This window comes from Ipomoea triloba, chromosome 9, assembly GCF_003576645.1.
Source record: "Ipomoea triloba cultivar NCNSP0323 chromosome 9, ASM357664v1".
Classification (NCBI taxonomy): Eukaryota; Viridiplantae; Streptophyta; class Magnoliopsida; order Solanales; family Convolvulaceae; genus Ipomoea; species Ipomoea triloba.
Window position 1 is genome coordinate 13,740,274 of NC_044924.1, and position 18,853 is coordinate 13,759,126.

The 18,853-nt window shown below is 33.7% G+C and overlaps 3 protein-coding genes across 5 annotated transcripts; 1 reads left to right on the forward strand and 2 right to left on the reverse strand.

The window, feature by feature from the left end:
- Positions 1 to 1,685: 1,685 nt before the first annotated feature.
- Positions 1,686 to 4,334, reverse strand: LOC116028544 (GDSL esterase/lipase 1-like). The gene is made up of 6 exons (XM_031270277.1): positions 4,222 to 4,334; positions 3,668 to 3,948; positions 3,449 to 3,573; positions 3,085 to 3,315; positions 2,380 to 2,641; positions 1,686 to 1,992 (listed from the first exon to the last, which is right to left on the reverse strand). Exons 2-6 carry the CDS (start codon positions 3,915 to 3,917, stop codon positions 1,751 to 1,753), a joined length of 1,110 nt encoding a protein of 369 aa, XP_031126137.1. The 5' UTR covers positions 3,918 to 3,948; positions 4,222 to 4,334; the 3' UTR covers positions 1,686 to 1,750.
- Positions 4,335 to 11,155: 6,821 nt separating this feature from the next.
- On the forward strand, positions 11,156 to 15,509 carry LOC116028794 (beta-glucosidase 12-like). Its single transcript, XM_031270617.1, has 10 exons — positions 11,156 to 11,376; positions 11,936 to 12,005; positions 12,103 to 12,161; positions 12,271 to 12,346; positions 12,445 to 12,610; positions 13,284 to 13,876; positions 14,292 to 14,323; positions 14,450 to 14,552; positions 14,807 to 14,909; positions 15,032 to 15,509. Exons 1-10 carry the CDS (start codon positions 11,239 to 11,241, stop codon positions 15,228 to 15,230), a joined length of 1,539 nt encoding a protein of 512 aa, XP_031126477.1. The 5' UTR covers positions 11,156 to 11,238; the 3' UTR covers positions 15,231 to 15,509.
- Positions 15,510 to 17,199: 1,690 nt separating this feature from the next.
- Positions 17,200 to 18,347, reverse strand: LOC116030333 (sister chromatid cohesion protein SCC2-like). 3 transcript variants are annotated; one of them, XM_031272559.1, is made up of 3 exons: positions 18,104 to 18,347; positions 17,373 to 17,674; positions 17,200 to 17,273 (listed from the first exon to the last, which is right to left on the reverse strand). In XM_031272559.1, the coding sequence occupies exons 1-3, from the start codon at positions 18,110 to 18,112 to the stop codon at positions 17,270 to 17,272; spliced, it is 315 nt and encodes a 104-aa protein (XP_031128419.1). In that variant the 5' UTR covers positions 18,113 to 18,347; the 3' UTR covers positions 17,200 to 17,269. The 3 variants fall into 3 exon arrangements, 1 of the variants encoding a protein (XP_031128419.1); XR_004100399.1 differs by lacking the exon at positions 17,200 to 17,273 and having other exon boundaries at positions 17,333 to 17,990; XR_004100400.1 differs by lacking the exon at positions 17,200 to 17,273 and having other exon boundaries at positions 17,333 to 18,026.
- Between the last annotated feature and the right edge of the window lie 506 nt (positions 18,348 to 18,853).

Below are 18,853 nucleotides of genomic sequence, written 5' to 3' on the forward strand. Positions count from 1 at the left end.
TTTGATTTCAATTTATGTCCGATCGAGTTGACATCTTTCAATTAAAGCACACTCTGTCCAAAATGAACCTGTAATATTACATGTATAGTTTGTCGAAATCTGGACAATAAATGAATGCTGAAAGTTTAAGAAACGTTTCACCACAAATTTTAGTCGAAATTTCAGGATGCTTTAACAAATTTGTTTACAGGTATGTGTGTGCATGGCCTGCTATTGGTGCTTTTTCTTTCTTGCACTTGAGTCTCTTCCCACATCCTTTGTTGTTCGCGATCTTGGGTGCTTTAATGCCGATCTCACCCGGTTTTGTTGTGCCCAATATAGTTTCTAGGACTGTTTTGCTGGTGGCGTTTTGGTGTGTTTATTGTTTGGCCCTTTGGAACTCACCTTTAAGATGCTGCCATGTTGATAGCATTTCTTCCATCTTCCCTTACCAACCAGTAACCAAATCCATATTGCATTCGTTCTCCCCAACTCCATGTTGATCATTACCTATCAATTATCACAACGTTATTACACAAATATTTCTTTCATTGGTACTCAATTGATTCACTAAAATGTTACGACGTTCCTACTTCAAAATAAACACGACACAGGACTGGAAGGCTTTATATGCCTGTGTCGTGCAGTAGGCGTTCCGTGCACACATGTGTGCACGGTCGTTCACGCGTGTGTGCATGCAATGAGGTGTATAAATAAGGTGACCATGGTATAGAAAGTACTCCGTACTTTATATTGGTGTTCTCACTAGGTGTGTAGGACTAAATCACACTTTTGAAAAACATGACAATGTAGGATAAACTTACATGAATCATTTTTTTTTCTTTTCTATTCTAACTTTATACTTTAATAAGGATACATAGCTTCCTCTCATTTTATACTTAAAGGATAGCAAATTGAATTAGGTCTATAATGGCCTTTAGTCGCCTAGTTAATTACATGTTACAATACTTGGACCAGCATGGTAGCATCTCAAACGTATTTTTGGTTTGAACTTCTTGCTTCCAACTTCCAAAGATGCTTCTCTTCCAGCTCTATTAATTCGAATAGTTTTCTAGCAAATTTAATATAATAGATTACTAACCCAATGGGGTAGTTCAAGTGGCAAGTGAGCTTTCTTTGTGAGGAAGAATTTTGAAAGAATCTAGGTTTGATTCCCAGTGACAAGACGATTCTCCCTGGGTGGACCTGGACCTTTAAATGGATTTTTTTTTCTCTTCCCTCAACTAAGTATGTTTTTGTATTTTGTATTATGATTTTTTGTGTCTTGCGTTATAAAATTGTGTAGCTTATTAGTATGAATTCTGTACCTGGATTAAATTAGTAATTATGTCTTATGCTATTAATTTATATGTCCTGTGTTGTGAAATTTTGTACCTATGAACACAAATTATGTATCTAAATCATATTTGAAATATAAGTATATATATATATATATATATAGAATGTATTTGGATCTTGTGTTATGATTTTTTATTTCTTGTGTTATAAAATTTTGTATCTCAAGTATGAATTTTGTATATTGTCTTTTCAATCCAGTTGGGTCAATAATGTTATGTTATGTTTCTTGTGTTGTGCTTTTTTGTGTTTTTCGCTATGAAATTTTGTACCTTACGAATATGATTTCTATACATCGTTGTTTCAATCCATGATCCATAATGCTATGTGCATGCTATGCATGATATAAATTGCCAAGAAAAAACATGTTTTATTTTTATTTATGCATAGAAATTAACTCACTCAGGATAAGCTACTACATTTGTTCAAATAAGGACTTCACACTGTAAGACCTAACAACATTAGGGACCCCATTCCAAAGTAATGTAGCAAAGTGCAGGTTAGACTTATCTGTGGGGTGAAAACTATCAAAAAACATATAATCCCTGACATCTTTGCAGAGCTCATACTCTTTCAATTGCCCCCTTTTACCCCCACAACTGTACAATCCTCTAAAAGGACCACTACCACAACATGCTGTCTTTGCCTCTTTGAACCCTGAAAACATACATATATATAATAATTTATCGTTGCAAGTATTAGTTGTCTAATCGAATTAATACCTCTAATCGTCCTTCAAATATTGTGCTATTACCAGCAAATGTTCTCCGAGTATAAAATGATCAGCAAACGACCTCCGAGTATCAAAAATGACCAAAGTCGTAAATATAACGCCACTTTCATGCCTTTGCTAATGGAAGATCACATGTGGTCATTTTATTATACTCGCATGACATTTGTTAGTCACTTTTTGATACTCGTAGAATGTTTGCTGATTATTTTATACTCGGAGGACATTTGCTAGTAATAACACAATACTAGAAGGACCATTGGAAGTATTAATTCTAGTCTAATTAATACATTATACTAAATTAAAGTACATACCATATCTCGATGGGTGATCAATTATATCAGTGGCAGCCTTGAAGAAATCAAAGTAGGAATACTTAAACCCCTGTAATGTCTTCTCTAGTTTGATGAGCTTTTTTGGTAAAACCTTATTATGTATCTCTGCCAAGACTTGGAATTTCTTCTCGCAGCCAGTTCTATTTGTTTGTTGAAACTTTAGAGCCCTAGAATTTGGCAAGCAGCCTAAAGGTGCCGCAGAGAAAATGACAAATTTTCTTCCTCCTTCCTTGTATACTTCCTGTTGAAATGGATCGGAGAAGCACACTACTATAGAGTTTGGTAAACTAAAATTTCAAATTTTGAGGATTAACAAATAAGAGTTAATACCATCTGAGTTTTCGGAGTATACGGAGTATAGTTTTTGTTGCGTTTAATTCTAAACTTTTAAATTTACCACCCGATAGACTTTCAACTTTCAAATTCTTACCATATATAGTCCAAGTTAACCATTCATGTTTCTTCAACTGTATATCAAATTTTAACCAGTTGTAGTCCTTCTAGAAGGATCAGAGATGGTTAAATTTTGAAAGTTAATGACCATAGGTACTTAACTTGGATCACAAATGAAAACAATTTGAAAGTGAAGGACCATGTATAGATATAAATTTAAAAATTTAAGATTAAACGTAATAAAATTAGTATATTCGGAGAACTCCATATGGCATTAATAACTGAGCTTACCTTGATAACATCAATAAAACTATCAATAACTATGTCCACATATTCCTCCTTAGTATGTGAATTAAAGATGGTGGAATTTGTAGTGAAAGGGCTGAAGTAGTCATTGCCGCCATTGCTAAACATGTAAACGGCACTGGACAGCAATTTGTTCGATTCTTTGTCCCCTAACTTCCCCTTCAACTGCTTTACAACGTTCTTGAAATACTGCAGTTGCGTTTTAAGATCAATTACCTGCATTCACAAAAATCAAACAAAAAATCTCTGTTTCCTTACTAGCTAGCTTCAATGTTGACTGTTGAGATGTAATATATAAACATAAATGTACAATCTAACTATCAACTTAGACTTTTAGTTATAAACGCACAAAACCAGAATGGGTTTCTACAAGACTGCCAGCGCCGCCAGATGCAAAGTTCACCCCATTAATAAATCCACAATGCTCCTCCGCCTGGAAATACCCCGGAATTAATGGCAGCTTGCCAAATTCAGCTTGTAAGTTGTAACCAAAGATATATAATTAGTGAGGGCATCTATATATGAACCAGTCGAATAAACCGAGAAATAATGAATTAGCTAGTCTTACCAATAAAATCCGGGACGAGGCGACCATCAGAAAACCTGCCTGTTGGGTACTTGAAAAATGAGTGACCATAGGGCCAAAAATTGGCCTGGAAATCAGTAGTGGTGTTGATGTAGTTATTGTTGCCAGGATCAAAGAGCGAGTCCCCAAACACAAAGAGGGCCACATGGTTATGATGGGCTAAGCAAAGCAACGGATTGGCTAAGCTGCCAAGCAGAGCCAAGGCATACATATAGGAATACAAACTACCCATTTGCAGACTAATTATTTGACTGTGACTGTCTCTGTAATACAATAATTCAGAGAATAATTCTGTTAAACATTACAAGTTAAAGGAAGTAAAATTGAAATCTATCAATTCAACTAATTATATTGAGAAAAACATATATTCAAGGGAACTAATCTGACGAAATACTCTCAATGGAACTAACTAACTGATCTAACTATTTATAGATCCAAACCAAACTAAATAATAAGTATTAATACAAGAACAAAATTGTCTTGGTGTTAGTTGTTGTACAGGATGGAACAATAAATGAAGTGAAGAAGAAAGATACCTTGTGATTGTGAGTTGAGAGTCATCAGCAGCGCAGCAAAATGATATCTCAATTTCTCGATTTGGAGAGGGAGTGGGCTCCAACAGAGAGGATAGAGGTGAGAAAGAGCAAAGTGAAGAAATTAAGGAAGGACTTTTTTTTTTTTTTAATGTTTTTTAATTGTAATTGCATGAATAATCACGTGCAAGTCCTCCCTTGCAAAACACTATCCGTTAAAGAATTCTGCGGTCCCACACTCCTAACCTTTCAGGAATCGTCCTTTGTCGTTGTCCTTGTACAAATTATGCCATAAACTATGATACAAATTATAAAGTTTATTCATACTGATTCATTTTTAATGTATTATAAACATTAAATATAAATATCAATTAAAATATAATAAATTTACTAAAAATAAATATGTAATAATCTACCGTATAACAATTGGTTTATTTGGGTAGAGTTAATGTCATATGGGTCTTCCAAGTATAGTGACTTAGCCACATTTAGTCCTAAATTTTCAAAATGACTGGTCCTTTGACTTTCAAATTGTTACCATCTGTGATCTAAGTTTACCGTGGGTGGTTAAAATTTGATAGTTGAAGGACCGTGGATGGTTAACTTGAACAACGGATGGTAATAATTTGAAAGTTGAAGGACCAAGGGTGGTCAATTTGAAAGTTTAGGACTAAACGTGTCTAAACCACTATACTCGAACTCGAAGGACCTTAGATGGTTCTAACTCTATTTGGGTATCTACTACGTACATTCACCGTCTTGTTATTGTTAATTTTTTATTATTGTTGCTAATAATTTAAGGAAAAAATTTTAATTTTAGTCCATCAGTTGTTCCTTACTAGCAATTTTAGCCCCTAACTTTTTACCATTGCAATATGCATCTCTAACTCTTCAAAACAAGTTGCAGTTTTAATTTTTCAATTATTCTATTTTTAAAATGCCATTCAAATAATAATTTTTTAGAAAAATAAAAAACTTACTCCATAAAGTGGACGAGCTTTGTATCTTTTACCGGGATTGACATAACTACATGACACATTCATTGGTAATAGATCACCACATTTACAACAAAAACTATACCTAAATTATGCTGAAGATAAAGTATCAAAACTAAGAGATGACATTCTATAAATAATTGCTAAATTAGTTCATAAATATTAAGAACATTAATTAGTTATGTACTTGGACATATAAAACTTACCTTATATAGTTGGAGTGGGAGAAATACTTTTGGAGTTGAAGAATCTTGAAATGCATAGGCGGGAAGGAAAATAATGTTGCAACAAAGTCAAAAATAATACTTCAAGAATTAATCTTTAACATAGGTTTCAAATACCAAAACACAAATGAAGAAGAGAAATCCGAAATGTAGAGCGGCACAAATTAATTTTAACAAATCTAACATGCAAGAAAACTTCATACAATATTCAAGAATTTGTGAAATTAGAAATTTAAGGTTAACAATTTGATCATTTGAACTTGAGGTGTTGTTGCTTCATGAGTGATGACTCGCAACGATCAATGGAGCTGTTACCCGAAAGCTTGAGGCTAAGGCAGCGATCAGGCGAGTTGTTGGCACGTTATTGTCATGTGTGTTGCAGAGGCGCATAGTATAGCGCACAAGCAGTAATGCAAGAAGCTATTGCTCAATGAAGAGTGAAGAGTGAAGATTGAAGTCTGTGATTGCATAAAGCTGAAGAAGACATGCAAAGAGAAGTTGAGGAGCACCTATATATAAATCTAGGGATATTGAGCGGTTTATGAAAAAATAACTAAAAGTAGAATTACGCATATAAATCTAAGAAAAAAAATCAATTCAGTAAAACATATGGGACCTAAGAATATGGTATGTTAGATAGGTCGGAATGCCCTCATGTTTAACGTTGTCATTTAAACATATTTGTTGACAGATAACAAAAAATGATCATGTCACAATAATACTAAGACCAACGAGTATAATAATAATAATAATAATAATAATAATAATAATAATCTACTATACTAATAAGAGCCAAAGAGAGTTAGGCCTAAAATGGGTAGAAAAAATGGCGGTCAAATTATTTAATCAAATGGATGGTTCAGATGAATTATTTAATCAAATAGATGGTTAAGATAATTCAGATTAATATTATTAATAGAGATTACCTAATTTAACCTTACTTTTATGATTATCCGTTAAGTTTTCCGTTAAATATTCTCTTCTCCGTTAATATTCCGTTAACTTTTAACTTACCCATTAATTTCTATAAGAAAGGTCTTAGGTTCGAACCCATCTCAATCAAATTTGACATAATTAAGTTTCTCACTCTATTTTACTTTTATTAAATTAAATAAATTCGTAGCTACAACAAAAAATGATACATATGTATTTCTTTAATTTAGAATTATGTGTCTACAATGCCTTTATTTGAAAAAATTATTCATTATCAAAAAATTAAATTAAGTAAGAGAAATAATTTCATTAGTTATACTTTCTTTATTTTCTCTCATGCAAAGATTCTTTACATTCAAATTTATCAATTGATATTCATTACATTGTCCATTATCTTATTTTTACAATATCTTGTAATTAAATATCAAAGTTATAGTACAAAATAATATTATATATTTATTTACCAAGTATTTTATTAATACTATGAAAAAAAAACATTTTAAAATAATTTGAAGCTAATCCCTATTTGGGGATTGGTTGACAAAGAGAGTACTTAAATAATAACCCAACAAATTGAAGCAGAATCATTCTATTTTACTCTTACTGAATTAAATAAATTAGTAGTTACACCAAAAAAGATACATATGTATTTCTTTAATACCATGAAAAAAATAAAAAAGAATAGTTTGAAACCAATCATATTAACTACTTGGGGGATTTGTTGACAATGAAAGTACTCAAATAACCCATAACCCAACAAATTGAAGCGAGAAACTACCTTTCAATATCTTTGGAATACATAATATTTTAAGTTTTCAAATTTTTATTAATTTATTTAATCTTTTTTCTTAAACTAGGGATTTCTTTATCCATAATAACTCATTCAACAATAATGGTTGAAACAAATGAACCCCAAGCATAACACCTAAAGAAAGTCCATAGCTCCTATATCATAACCCATTGCATGACGTTGTCATCTATGCTACCAACAATAACCGAATTACGAATAACACACTACCAACAAAAATGAAGAGAACAAATAGTAAAGATGAAGACAATGACAATGTTACTCAAAAGAGAATTAAGAACACTTAGAAAAATTCAAATTAAAAGTAGTATTTATTTAGACTATCATTTTTAGACCAAATATTTAGACTATCGATTTTACAAGGTTGCAAACATTTATCTTAGTAATAATTATAATGAATTTTCTATATTATCTTGGATTCATATACTTTGAGTTAGATATTTAAATAAAAAGATTCGACATTCAATTACCTATGTATAAACTTCTCTTATATAATCCTGCATTGATATACTTTCAAATATTTATTTAAATATAAACATTGGGCATTAACCCATTTGCGCAATGCGCGTATAAAACTAGTAATAATAATAATAATAATAATAATAATAATAATAATGCATGGTAGGTGTAGCAGACAGCATCTTGTGTGGATATGAGAAGATGGTCATATCACAAAAGCCAATTAAGGCCACTTTTACAGTCATACAACGAACACACAGTAGCTGTACTCGTTTCCTTGATGCTTCGCTGCAGTTAAAAACAAGTTGTGGGAAATAGCGTTTCGTGTCCAACAAAATAATGATCAAAACTCCCACGACTATACACATATAGTCTTCTTTATTATGTAAGATTAGGTATATTCAAAGCAGATTATGTTGACCAGGCCAATCCACATTAAACCCAGTCAGGCAGTGATCAATCAGTCTTTCTTAATTTTTTAATTTTTTTCTGTAAATTTCTACACCGATCGATAAACTACCTCACACTGATTTCCATGGTTGATACCCTCTCACTTCAAGTCTTATGGTGCTTGGCTTATTATCATTCTTTTTATTCATTTATTTCTCTTTATTTGCACGTCCATGGCTGTTGGCACAATGGCGAAATTCTCATTTTCTTTTCTTTTTTCATAATTTTTTAAATTGTTAAAAATTTTAAAAATCAACAAATAAATTTTTTTATCGCATTAGTCCTAATTTATAATTTTGGTCTTAAAGTGGTAATCGAACTTTTCTTTAATAGCTCGGGTGTTCTCTTTTTTTTCTTTTTCTTTTTTTTTCTTCTATTTATACTTATTCACTTTTTTTAGTACTATCGACTCTCTTACAATATAGTATAGGTTCATAACTACTTTCTCAATCTACTGAAATAGAAAGAGTCAATATTGTCTACATTAAGGCTCGAACCTATAACCACTCATTTGGGAGAGCTACTCCATGCACTAGATATATTATTAGTATTTCATAAATTATATCAGTCAATTTCCTCAAAGTCATCACTGTTATAATATTATCATATAGTAATTTTTAAGTACGTCTTTGCTAATATTTCAATATTTTATTAATACCTTAGTTCATTATTTTCAGTATTTGATGCACCGTATAACACTTACCATTAATGCATCGAATGTTATCGTGTCATATAGAGAAAATTGTTTTGAACTAAGGGTCCGTTTGAAAAGCAGGAAAATAACTTCTGGAAAATGTTTTCCGGAAAATGAGTCATTTTCCGGAAAACAGTTTAATTTCCAGTGTTTGGATGTATTATGGAAAACTGTCTTTGTGTGTTTGGTTCATTTTCTGGAAAATGGATAGAATTGTATAATTAAACATTGTAATTGTTTTATTTAAAATATAAAAAATTATAATAGTTATTAAAATAATGGTATTTAATAAAAAAAAGAATTTATAAAAAAATAAAAATTAAAAAAATTTTAAAAATAAAAATAAAAAATAAAAAAAAATGTAGCAAAGGTTTTCGGCGGTTTCCTCACCTCCTTGGTCCATGGTCATGGATGATATGACTTGGTTTTGGTTGAAAACATGCGAAACAGCTATTCTGCGCGATTCCGTAAAATGACTTACGGAAAAAAATTCTGTAAGTCATTTTCCGGAAAAATTAACTGATTTTCCTTGCTCAACGGAAAACATTTTCCGTTGACCACATTTTCCAGACATTGCCAAACACAGAAAACTCGGAAAACATTTTCCAGAAGTCATTTTACAGGTTACCAAACACACCCTAAGTTCATCTTTGCAATAATCCATAAATTTGATCACTTACTCAAAATAAATTTTGTTTAATAAAAAGTCCTAATATTTTACTTTCCCTTACAATAATTGATGGTCCCAGTTTAGTACCGAGTATATATAAGTCTAGGGGATGAATAGACTTATACACATTTTGAAATTCTTTTACAATTTTGTAGAAAACCTTTCATAGTGGTTTGGGAATGGTGTAATTCATCCTACCATTTTTTTTTTGTCTTTGGTAGAATTTGAACTCGACACCCTGTAGCAGAACAAAACTTATTAAACTATTTTGAGTTGGTTGACTAATTGAGCTGCTATGCCTCGACAAATTAAATTATTGTGAACTTTATGAATTATGTTCAATTCTAGGGATATATGGAATAATCCTTTCTAACCCAATTTTTAACAACAATTTCATGCTTCATTCAAAGAATTTCTCCTCACGTAATGGTAAAATTGATGCCTTCATTACGCAACAAAAATATGGGATATTTGATCAATTGAAATTAAGGTTAATATCTATTTTCTGATTTTTAATTAGTAAATAAATATAATTATTTTAGAGAGATTATATATTAATTGCATGCAGGGATTTAGTCCATAGCCATTTTTTTAAAATAATGTGACAATTTTATTTTTTATGCATTGATATAGTTTATAAGTGTTATTCATGAATTATGCATCTATCGAATATTTTCTCTAATATATAACTTCAACAAACATATTCCTATAACAAAATCAAATCAGCTAACAAATAGTTTTTAAATAAAACCATTATTTATTTATTTCTCTTTTTTTTTTTTTCACGATGTACTTGCTGTCTTGCACCTCTTAGATATAGTCATTTTTTTCAATTACATAAGCTAGTCAGACACGTGCGTCAAAAAGGTGTTTCTTTATTATTTTTATTTTTATTTTCTTTTGTGGATGACGAGGAACTTTCTTCAATCACTACCAAGGGAGTACTGAGAAGTGAGAACTTTGTGATTTTAGCTGGTAAAAAATCACAAAGAAATAAATCACCTTAGGATGTCCACATAGCTACTGCTATCATTGGAAGGGAAAAATATTTTGTGTTATGGGATCCACCATGCAAGTTAAACCTAGGTCCAAAATATACAATTTACATATTGAATTGTGTATTTTAGACACGGGTCTACTTTGCGAAATGAATTCAGATTAACTATTGGCATTGGAAGTCAAAGTTAAGATTTTTTAATTATCTTTTTTTTTTTTGGATTAACGAGGTAAACTCCACTCTTTACTGTGGGAGTATGTGAGAAAAGCCCCACCCAAGGGCTTGAGGTTCGAACTCACGACCTCTCGGCTTCAAGTGTAACTCTCTTACCACTTGGGCTGCCCTTACAGGCAAATTTTTTAATTATCAAATTAATATATAGCAGCCTGATGGAGTTACTCAAAAAAACGTTTCTACATTTAAATAATTGCATAGAGATTATTTGAACACTTTAAGCTCTAATGCAATGCATTTAAAGAAAGTTGGCCGTTGTTGACTTGTTGCCTATATTAATTGGTACCAATATAATGGCATGGTCAAACGGTCAATGCATGTGAAAACAGAAGTATTTTATATATATTGGACATTGTCCTCCCTTTTCTTCTTTATTTTGTTGCAAGTTGGTGTCATTTCACTCACGTGTTCTTTTGCCATGAAAAGTATATAAAAGGGTGAGATGGGTGCTGCTTCAAACAAACACCACCACTTACTTTTCCCTCATAGAAACTAACAGATCAGGTTAACACAAAAACTTCATTCAAAATTTATATTGATCCACTCAATCCTAGCCATGAAGGTCTCTCTTCTTCTTGTTGTTTTGATCTGCTTTCCACTTGCAAACGCCAACGGCGGCTCCTCTTCTAGTTCCGTTAACCGGAATAGTTTTCCGGCAGGTTTCTTGCTCGGAGCGTCTTCCGCTGCCTACCAAGTACGTATACACTTTACTGTCAACGTGATTTTTTCCGTCTGTGGGAATATGCTATTCTGATACCCCTACGCCAAAAGTTATAGCCAATAGCGAATGTGCAACAGTCAAAAGTTATAGACTTATAGCTAGTAATGAATGTGTAATTTTATTTTCTTATACACCACACAATTTTGAGACCTGGATGCTGGACTTGCTATTTTGAGTCCCTTACCAGCCTCGGCCCAACAATTCTCAACTACTGGTTGTTAGACTTGGCCTTTAGTGACCTTTGCCTAACAACTACCTCTTCCACCTAGTTCTGATACCACTTGTTAGATCAAACCCATACCATTAGCTAAAAGTTATAGGTAGTAGCTAAGACGCAAATTTATTTTCCTATACTGCCACTCATTTTTGAGACGTTGGTGTTGGATTTAGCTCTTTAAAGTACTTTACAGGCCTCAGCCCAAAAATACTCTAGCCATGGATCGGGTGTTGGATTTGGCTTTTACTAACCTATGCCAATATATATTTTGTACTAGTTTATGAATCTTGTTTTAATTTGTGTTGTTTGATTCAGTACGAAGGAGCAACATCTGGAGATGGCAGAGGGCCAAGTATTTGGGATAATTACATCCACAGCTATCCAGGTAATTAATAAATTCAATTTTTTTCTTTCCTAATATTTTGTTTAATAAATTTGTCGACTGCATATATATATATATAACTGCTTATTTCCCCCAACAGAAAAAATATCAGATGGAAGCAACGCAGATATAGCCGACAACTTTTATAAATCGTACAAGGTACGATGATTTAGTAATTGATTATTATAATTTAATATAAGCCGCATGCATGCATTATTATAGATATATATTATACGGTCTCTGATTTGGTATAGCTGTTAATCTCCAGGAAGATGTGAAACTGATGAAGTTCGTAGGACTTGACGCTTTCAGATTATCAATTTCATGGTCGAGAATTTTGCCACGTAAGCCTGAATTTAATTAATGGGTTAATTAAGCTTTAGGTTGTTTATTGTATTTATGATTATATTAATTATGCTAAAATTTTTGTAATCATCATCAGGTGGGAAGTTAAGTGGGGGAGTGAACAGAGAAGGGATTGCGTTTTACAACAATCTCATCGATGAGCTTCTGGCAAATGGCATACAGCCTTTTGTGACGATCTACCACTGGGATCTTCCTCAGGCACTGGAGGATGAGTACAGCGGATTCCTTAGCCCTCTTGTTGTGTAAGTTCCAACATCTCTCATCCAGTAGTTATACCGTGGACATGGTCCACAATGCATTGTGGACCATGCATCATATTGCAGTTGTGTTGAAAGAAAACTATAATTGCGCAGAACGAGGTTGTTTTATCTGGAACTGCAGTTGGGTTGAACGATACAGCAGTTGTGTTGAACTGATACTGCAGTGTGTTGAACGGATGAAACAACCTCTGTTCTGCGCAATTGCAGTTCCCTTTCAACACAACTGCAGTATTCGTTCATCACAACTGCAGTATTCGTTCATCACAACGGCAGTATCAGCTATAACCGTGGTTCATATTGTGGACCATGGTCCACAGTATAATTTGCGTCTCTCATATGATCACTAGACCAAAAGCTATAAGTCACTTGCACAGTTTATTTTTGATGAGACAATTGACTCTGATATCATAAGATTAATATTTATCACTGTGTCAAAAGTTATAACAGACACAATTTTATTTCTTTATATCACCACATATTTTCTCGAGAAGGCTGGATTGATATGTAGAAGCATTTTCTTAACTCAATAAAAAATACACAGTCACATATCCTAACAGATGACTCAATTAAGTACAACAATAAAAGTCGATGACTAAATCAAACTAAATTGTATACTAATTAACTCATTTTCTTTAACTTAATTGGGTACATGCAGAGATGATTTCGTGGATTTTGCGGAGATCTGCTTCAAGGAATTCGGAGATAGAGTGAAGCATTGGATCACCATGAATGAGCCCTACGTGTTCACCAGCGCCGGCTATGACGCCGGCGTCTTCGCCCCGGGGCGGTGTTCTCCCTGGGTTTCCGGCGCCGGCTGCCCCAGTGGGAACTCCGCCACAGAGCCTTACATTGTTGCGCACCATCTGCTCCTTTGCCACGCTGCAACAGTGAAATTGTACAAGCAAAAGTACCAGGAATCTCAGAAGGGAGAGATTGGTATAACCATAGTGTCTCAATGGATGGTACCATATTCGAGTAGCGAACTTGATATTAAAGCAGCCAAACGCGCCCTTGATTTTGTGTATGGCTGGTTCCTTAACCCGTTGGTGTATGGGGAATATCCTTCCACCATGCGTAGTCTCGTCGGAAAACGCCTGCCGGAGTTCACCGCCGATCAAGCGGCGATGTTGAAAGGCTCTTTTGATTTTCTTGGCGTAAATTACTACACGGCCAAGTACGTGGCTCATGCCACCTCCGTTAATAACGTCAACGTCAGTAGCTCAACCGATGCTCAAGTCATCTTCTCAAGTAAGCTACCTACCATTCTTTAAAAAAAAAAAAAAACAGAACAAATTTCACTTTTGATCCCCTAACTATTATACATAAATCACATCTGGTTCTTCACTATTAACATATTCTAATTAGTTAATTAGATGCATGACTATGTAATTTATATCACATATGATCATGCCATTCAATTTTTCAATCAACTATTGCCGAATGTGCATAATTGGCCAAGAAATTGGAATCCAGGACCAAATATGATATAAATTACATAATCCTGCCCTTAATTAGAAAATTATAATAGTTAAGAACCAAATGTGATTTATATATAATAGTAGGGACCATAAGTGAAATTTTCTGAAATATTTTTGTTTCTTTTAATTGATATGACGGCCAATTAACCTTCGTCTTTCCTTTTGATTTTTCTTCAATTTTGCAGCTGAGAAAGATGGAAAACCTATAGGTGAACCGGTAAGTTAATTACTCCGTATTACTTTCTCTATAGTAAATGGCTTAATTATTATTCAAGATGCTATGTGTAATGATATATTTATAATCTATCATAAGTTTTACTAATACAATAATGGATTGTGACAGACTGCATCAAGTGATATGTTCGTCTATCCCGAAGGGCTTCGAAATCTTTTGGTCTATACCATGCAAAACTACAACAATCCCACAATTTATGTTACAGAAAACGGTAAGTCATCTCTTTCAATTGCTATACCATGAATTACGATTTACCTTATATTGCGGACAGTGATTCAAAAATTATATGTCTACAGTTGACATATTATATGTCTATAGTTTATGTGTTTAATTGTAAACACATAATATGTTAAGATGGACTCTGATCCATGGTATAATTTGTCAAGTTATTTATCACAAGTCATTTTTTGAAATAATGTTTATGAAAAAAAAAATTTTATTTATTTTAGACGGTTGTGATTTCAGGGATGTCTGATTCCAGTAGTCTCTCAAAGCTGGAAGGGATTGCAGATTACAAAAGAGTAAAGTTCTATCGCAATCATCTCTTATACCTCAAAGAAGCTATTCAGTGAGTTTCCTTTTCTCTTCTCTTAAGTCTTAACATGTATATTTTTAATTATTTGTTTATTTCTAATTGGCTATTTGGGTAGTTGAAATTAATTAATTTTTTTTTATTAATTTGTTTGGTAGGGTTGGTGTGAACGTCAAAGGTTTCTTTGCATGGTCATTTCTCGACAACTTTGAATGGACAGATGGATACAACGTTAGGTTTGGAATGTGCTATGTGGACTACGAGGATGGGCTCAAAAGATATCCAAAATATTCAGCGCTTTGGTTCAGAAAACACTTTAACAAGGACTCCACTGCCTCAATGGCAGCCAGCCTTTGAATTCTATTATTTTATTTATTCAATTATTTATTTTCAATTTCTTTTTCCATTTAATTCTTTTAGGTCTTAGCATAGTTAAATATATTCTTGTCCATACATCGAATCTTCTACTATTTTTAGTTTAGGACTTAGGAGATGATGAGACCACATTCTTTCATAGGCTTGTCACTAAGATTAAGGATATGGTTTAGATCAGAAGAGTTGAATTCTTTTACTGCCACAAATGGATGTATGCAGAGAATTGAATATTTTATTTATTAATTGGTATGTTACTCATGAGATACACGGAATATATTATATACTTATATAAATATTAAAATAAATAAAAATCAAATTAAAATTTATAATTTTTAAAAATATTAAAAGAAATATTGATAATAAAAAACGAATTATATAAGTTATCAGTGTGGCTGAAAACTGTCTTCAATTCCCTACAAGTCATAGTGCTTCCAAGCTTTCAAGGTACTCACAGATTGTACTTCCCGCTCTTGTTCTTTCAACTCATCAAAGATACTCTCGGCCAAGAACCTTACCAAGCCAAGAGTTGCTAGGCAAAACAACATCTTTTGCTGTCACCTCTTGAAGTTTGAACAGTTGAACTTCTCCGGCTTTTCAGCTGAGCCACTTGGTACTGACGTTGGTACTTGCATCGTAGAGATATACACGTGAATGCTACCCCTATATCACCGGTCTATATATGAATCAAGGTTCACCGGTGTTCGGAATGGGCAACTTCGTGCTGCGACCATTGTTGTTGTTTTTGTCCCCATTGTTAAATGGTAGTGCGAGGAATGCCATCTCCAGGGAAAAAACAAATAAATAAGATATTAAGCTTGTAGGGCCATATGCAAGCTCTTGTTTGTCTTCAAGTCTACTTGGACATTTATAACTTGAAAAAGTTATTTGCATGTTGTGGATTTTTCAAATCTTCCATCCACTTGATCTGATCTTGCTAGCTTGATTTGCAATATTTAATGACTTTGGTGGCTCTTGTCACACAATTTTGAATTTTGCTTGCTTATTTAGTCTTCTAGATTCTGACAAATATGGGCCTTGTAATTTGTAGCCACCAATCTTGACTTTCTTACACCTTCTAGAAGTGTGAATATTTGACTTATTCACTCCTTGATTAGATAAGTCAAGTAAATCTTTCAAATAATTCAAACTGTTGATACTTACTTAGCTTAAATAATTCCACCGAAAAAATTGTTGACTTTTTCGCAATTTAAAATCAGATCAGCTCCAAGTAGAAACTATTTGATTTTGCTCTGTTGAAATATTTCTTGCCGAGGTCATCCTGTTTCCCAATTTGAAAGTCATCCTCATCCTGACTTGGAATTGATGTCATCCTCGTCCTCATCCTTTTTGACATCCTCGTCCTCATCCTTTTTCCATTTGTAGAAGTTAGCCTCATCTCCTTCAATTCGACCATAGTCGACCTCTTCTCAATTATGAGATGTCATCCTCTTCAATTGCCATGTCAGCATCGACCTCATTCTCTCTGTTTGTAATGTCATATTCTAAGTAATAATTTGAGAGTCATCCTCATCTCAATTAATTGAAATCAACCTGATCCTTAAGCAGCCAACCTTTTCCTTAAAATTGATTTCTGAGAGAACTTATCTCATGTTGACTTCTTGAATTTTGACTTGTACTAGTCAGCCTCATTGATAAATTAATTCTTCAAAAATAATTAATTTGAGGCTTTAACCTGTGACCTTGTCTTCGAGGATTGCCATGGTGCTTGACCATTCTTCCACTTATGAGTTAATTCCAGCAATGGTCCCCCGACTATGTTGATTTTCTAAAATTGGTCCTCGTCTTTTAATTTGGACGAAAAAGACACTTGACTATTGAATTTGTTCCAGGATTAGTCTTTCCGTTTGTGGTCAGTTAGTAAGGCATTATGTATGGGGGTAAATAGGTCTTTTCAATAAGTGACTTATTTTTTATAGTATGTGTGGGATCCACAACACAAAAGGCATGCAACAGCAGCATATATGGAAGCATTCGAGCCTCTCCTCCATAATTCATTTCTGTCACCTGAGCATTTGGATATTCATATGCCATCGCATGCAACAAACAAAACAACAAAAAGGAGCAACCAACAAACAACACGCATTAAAAGTTAAAACAAAGAACCTGTAGTATTTTCTCCAACAAGCAATTGCACATAAGCTTACAACGCTTACGAACTGAAGCAAGTGATACAGGGTTGATACCAGCAGCTTTAGCGGACTGTGGAAGAAAAAATCAAGGGCTAAGTTACATTTAATCACAGTTACAAGAGGTTGATGGGTTGGCATCCTTCTCATCATGTCAACAATTTGCTCAGTTTTCTTAGACACCTCAATTGAAACAGAACTGCCATCTCCATAAAACTGACTATGTGAACCAGAAGATTCATAGAACCAGAAGTCATAAAATGTCTTGCACACGAGATCCTATATGAAGAAAGATTATGGCATGTAAGATTAAACTCAAGGCTCGAATGCTTCAACCCCCTCCTCTATCGACCTCTCCTCCACCGTTTCTACCACCTCCGGCAGTCTTTCCCTCCCAACAGCGCCCTAGCAAACCTCCGCGGCATGACCATATCGGCCACATCTCCCACAGTACGTCGGAAGTTTCTCCGGCTCAATACTCTGCCACAATCGTCTCCATTCTCCTTTCTCACTCACAATCTGAATCCATACACCATCTAACACCGGTTTTGCAACATCAATTTCCAATTGGACCCTAGCCACGATAGATCTCGACCTACGATTCGTCGCCGAATCAAGGTCCATAAATCGGCTGATTGGAGAACATATACGTGAAATTGATTGAGGATTAATCAAATGATAAGGTAGATGAGGGAGTTGAAACCATACCAAAGACATAGGAGAGTCCTTTCGAGCGTTCCAATCTGGAGTCCACCGAGATATCCAACCCTAGCCCCTTCCAACATAGCTCGGCCTTGCAACCAGATTCTGCGGCAATCGGCCTCCAAATCAAACGTCTCTTCCCTTCCTTCTCCTTCCCCCGCCTGCGAAACAACCCAGATGGCAACGACGATGCAGTGGCGAGATCAACCGGCGGCGTGGTCATAGTGGCGAGAAGCTGTTGCAGTTCACAAAAGAGAAATGAAAGTGAAGGCAACACGTGAAAATAAAGAAGAAGAAGTCAAATAATATGAAAAGACTCATTTACTCCTAAACATAACGCCCCACTAACCGGCCACAAACGGAAGGACTAATGCCGGAACAAATTCAATAGTCAAGTGTCTTTTTCGTCCAAATTAAAAGACGATGACCAATTTTGAAAAATCAACATTGTCGGGGGACCATTGCTGGAATTAACTTCTTTTCTTGTTTAGTGGAAGCAAACGATTTACAAATATAAAATAATTTTATACACTTGTATTTGCCATATCAACTTCTCTAATTTGACTAGCCTTTGACTTAGGTAAAAAATTAATGTCAATTAAACTCAAAATAAAATTGGGGGTCTAAAAGTACATTTTTGATTCATCAAAACAATTACACTTTATTCCTAACATATATATATATATATATATATATATATATATATATATATATATATATATATATATATATATATATATATATATATATATATAT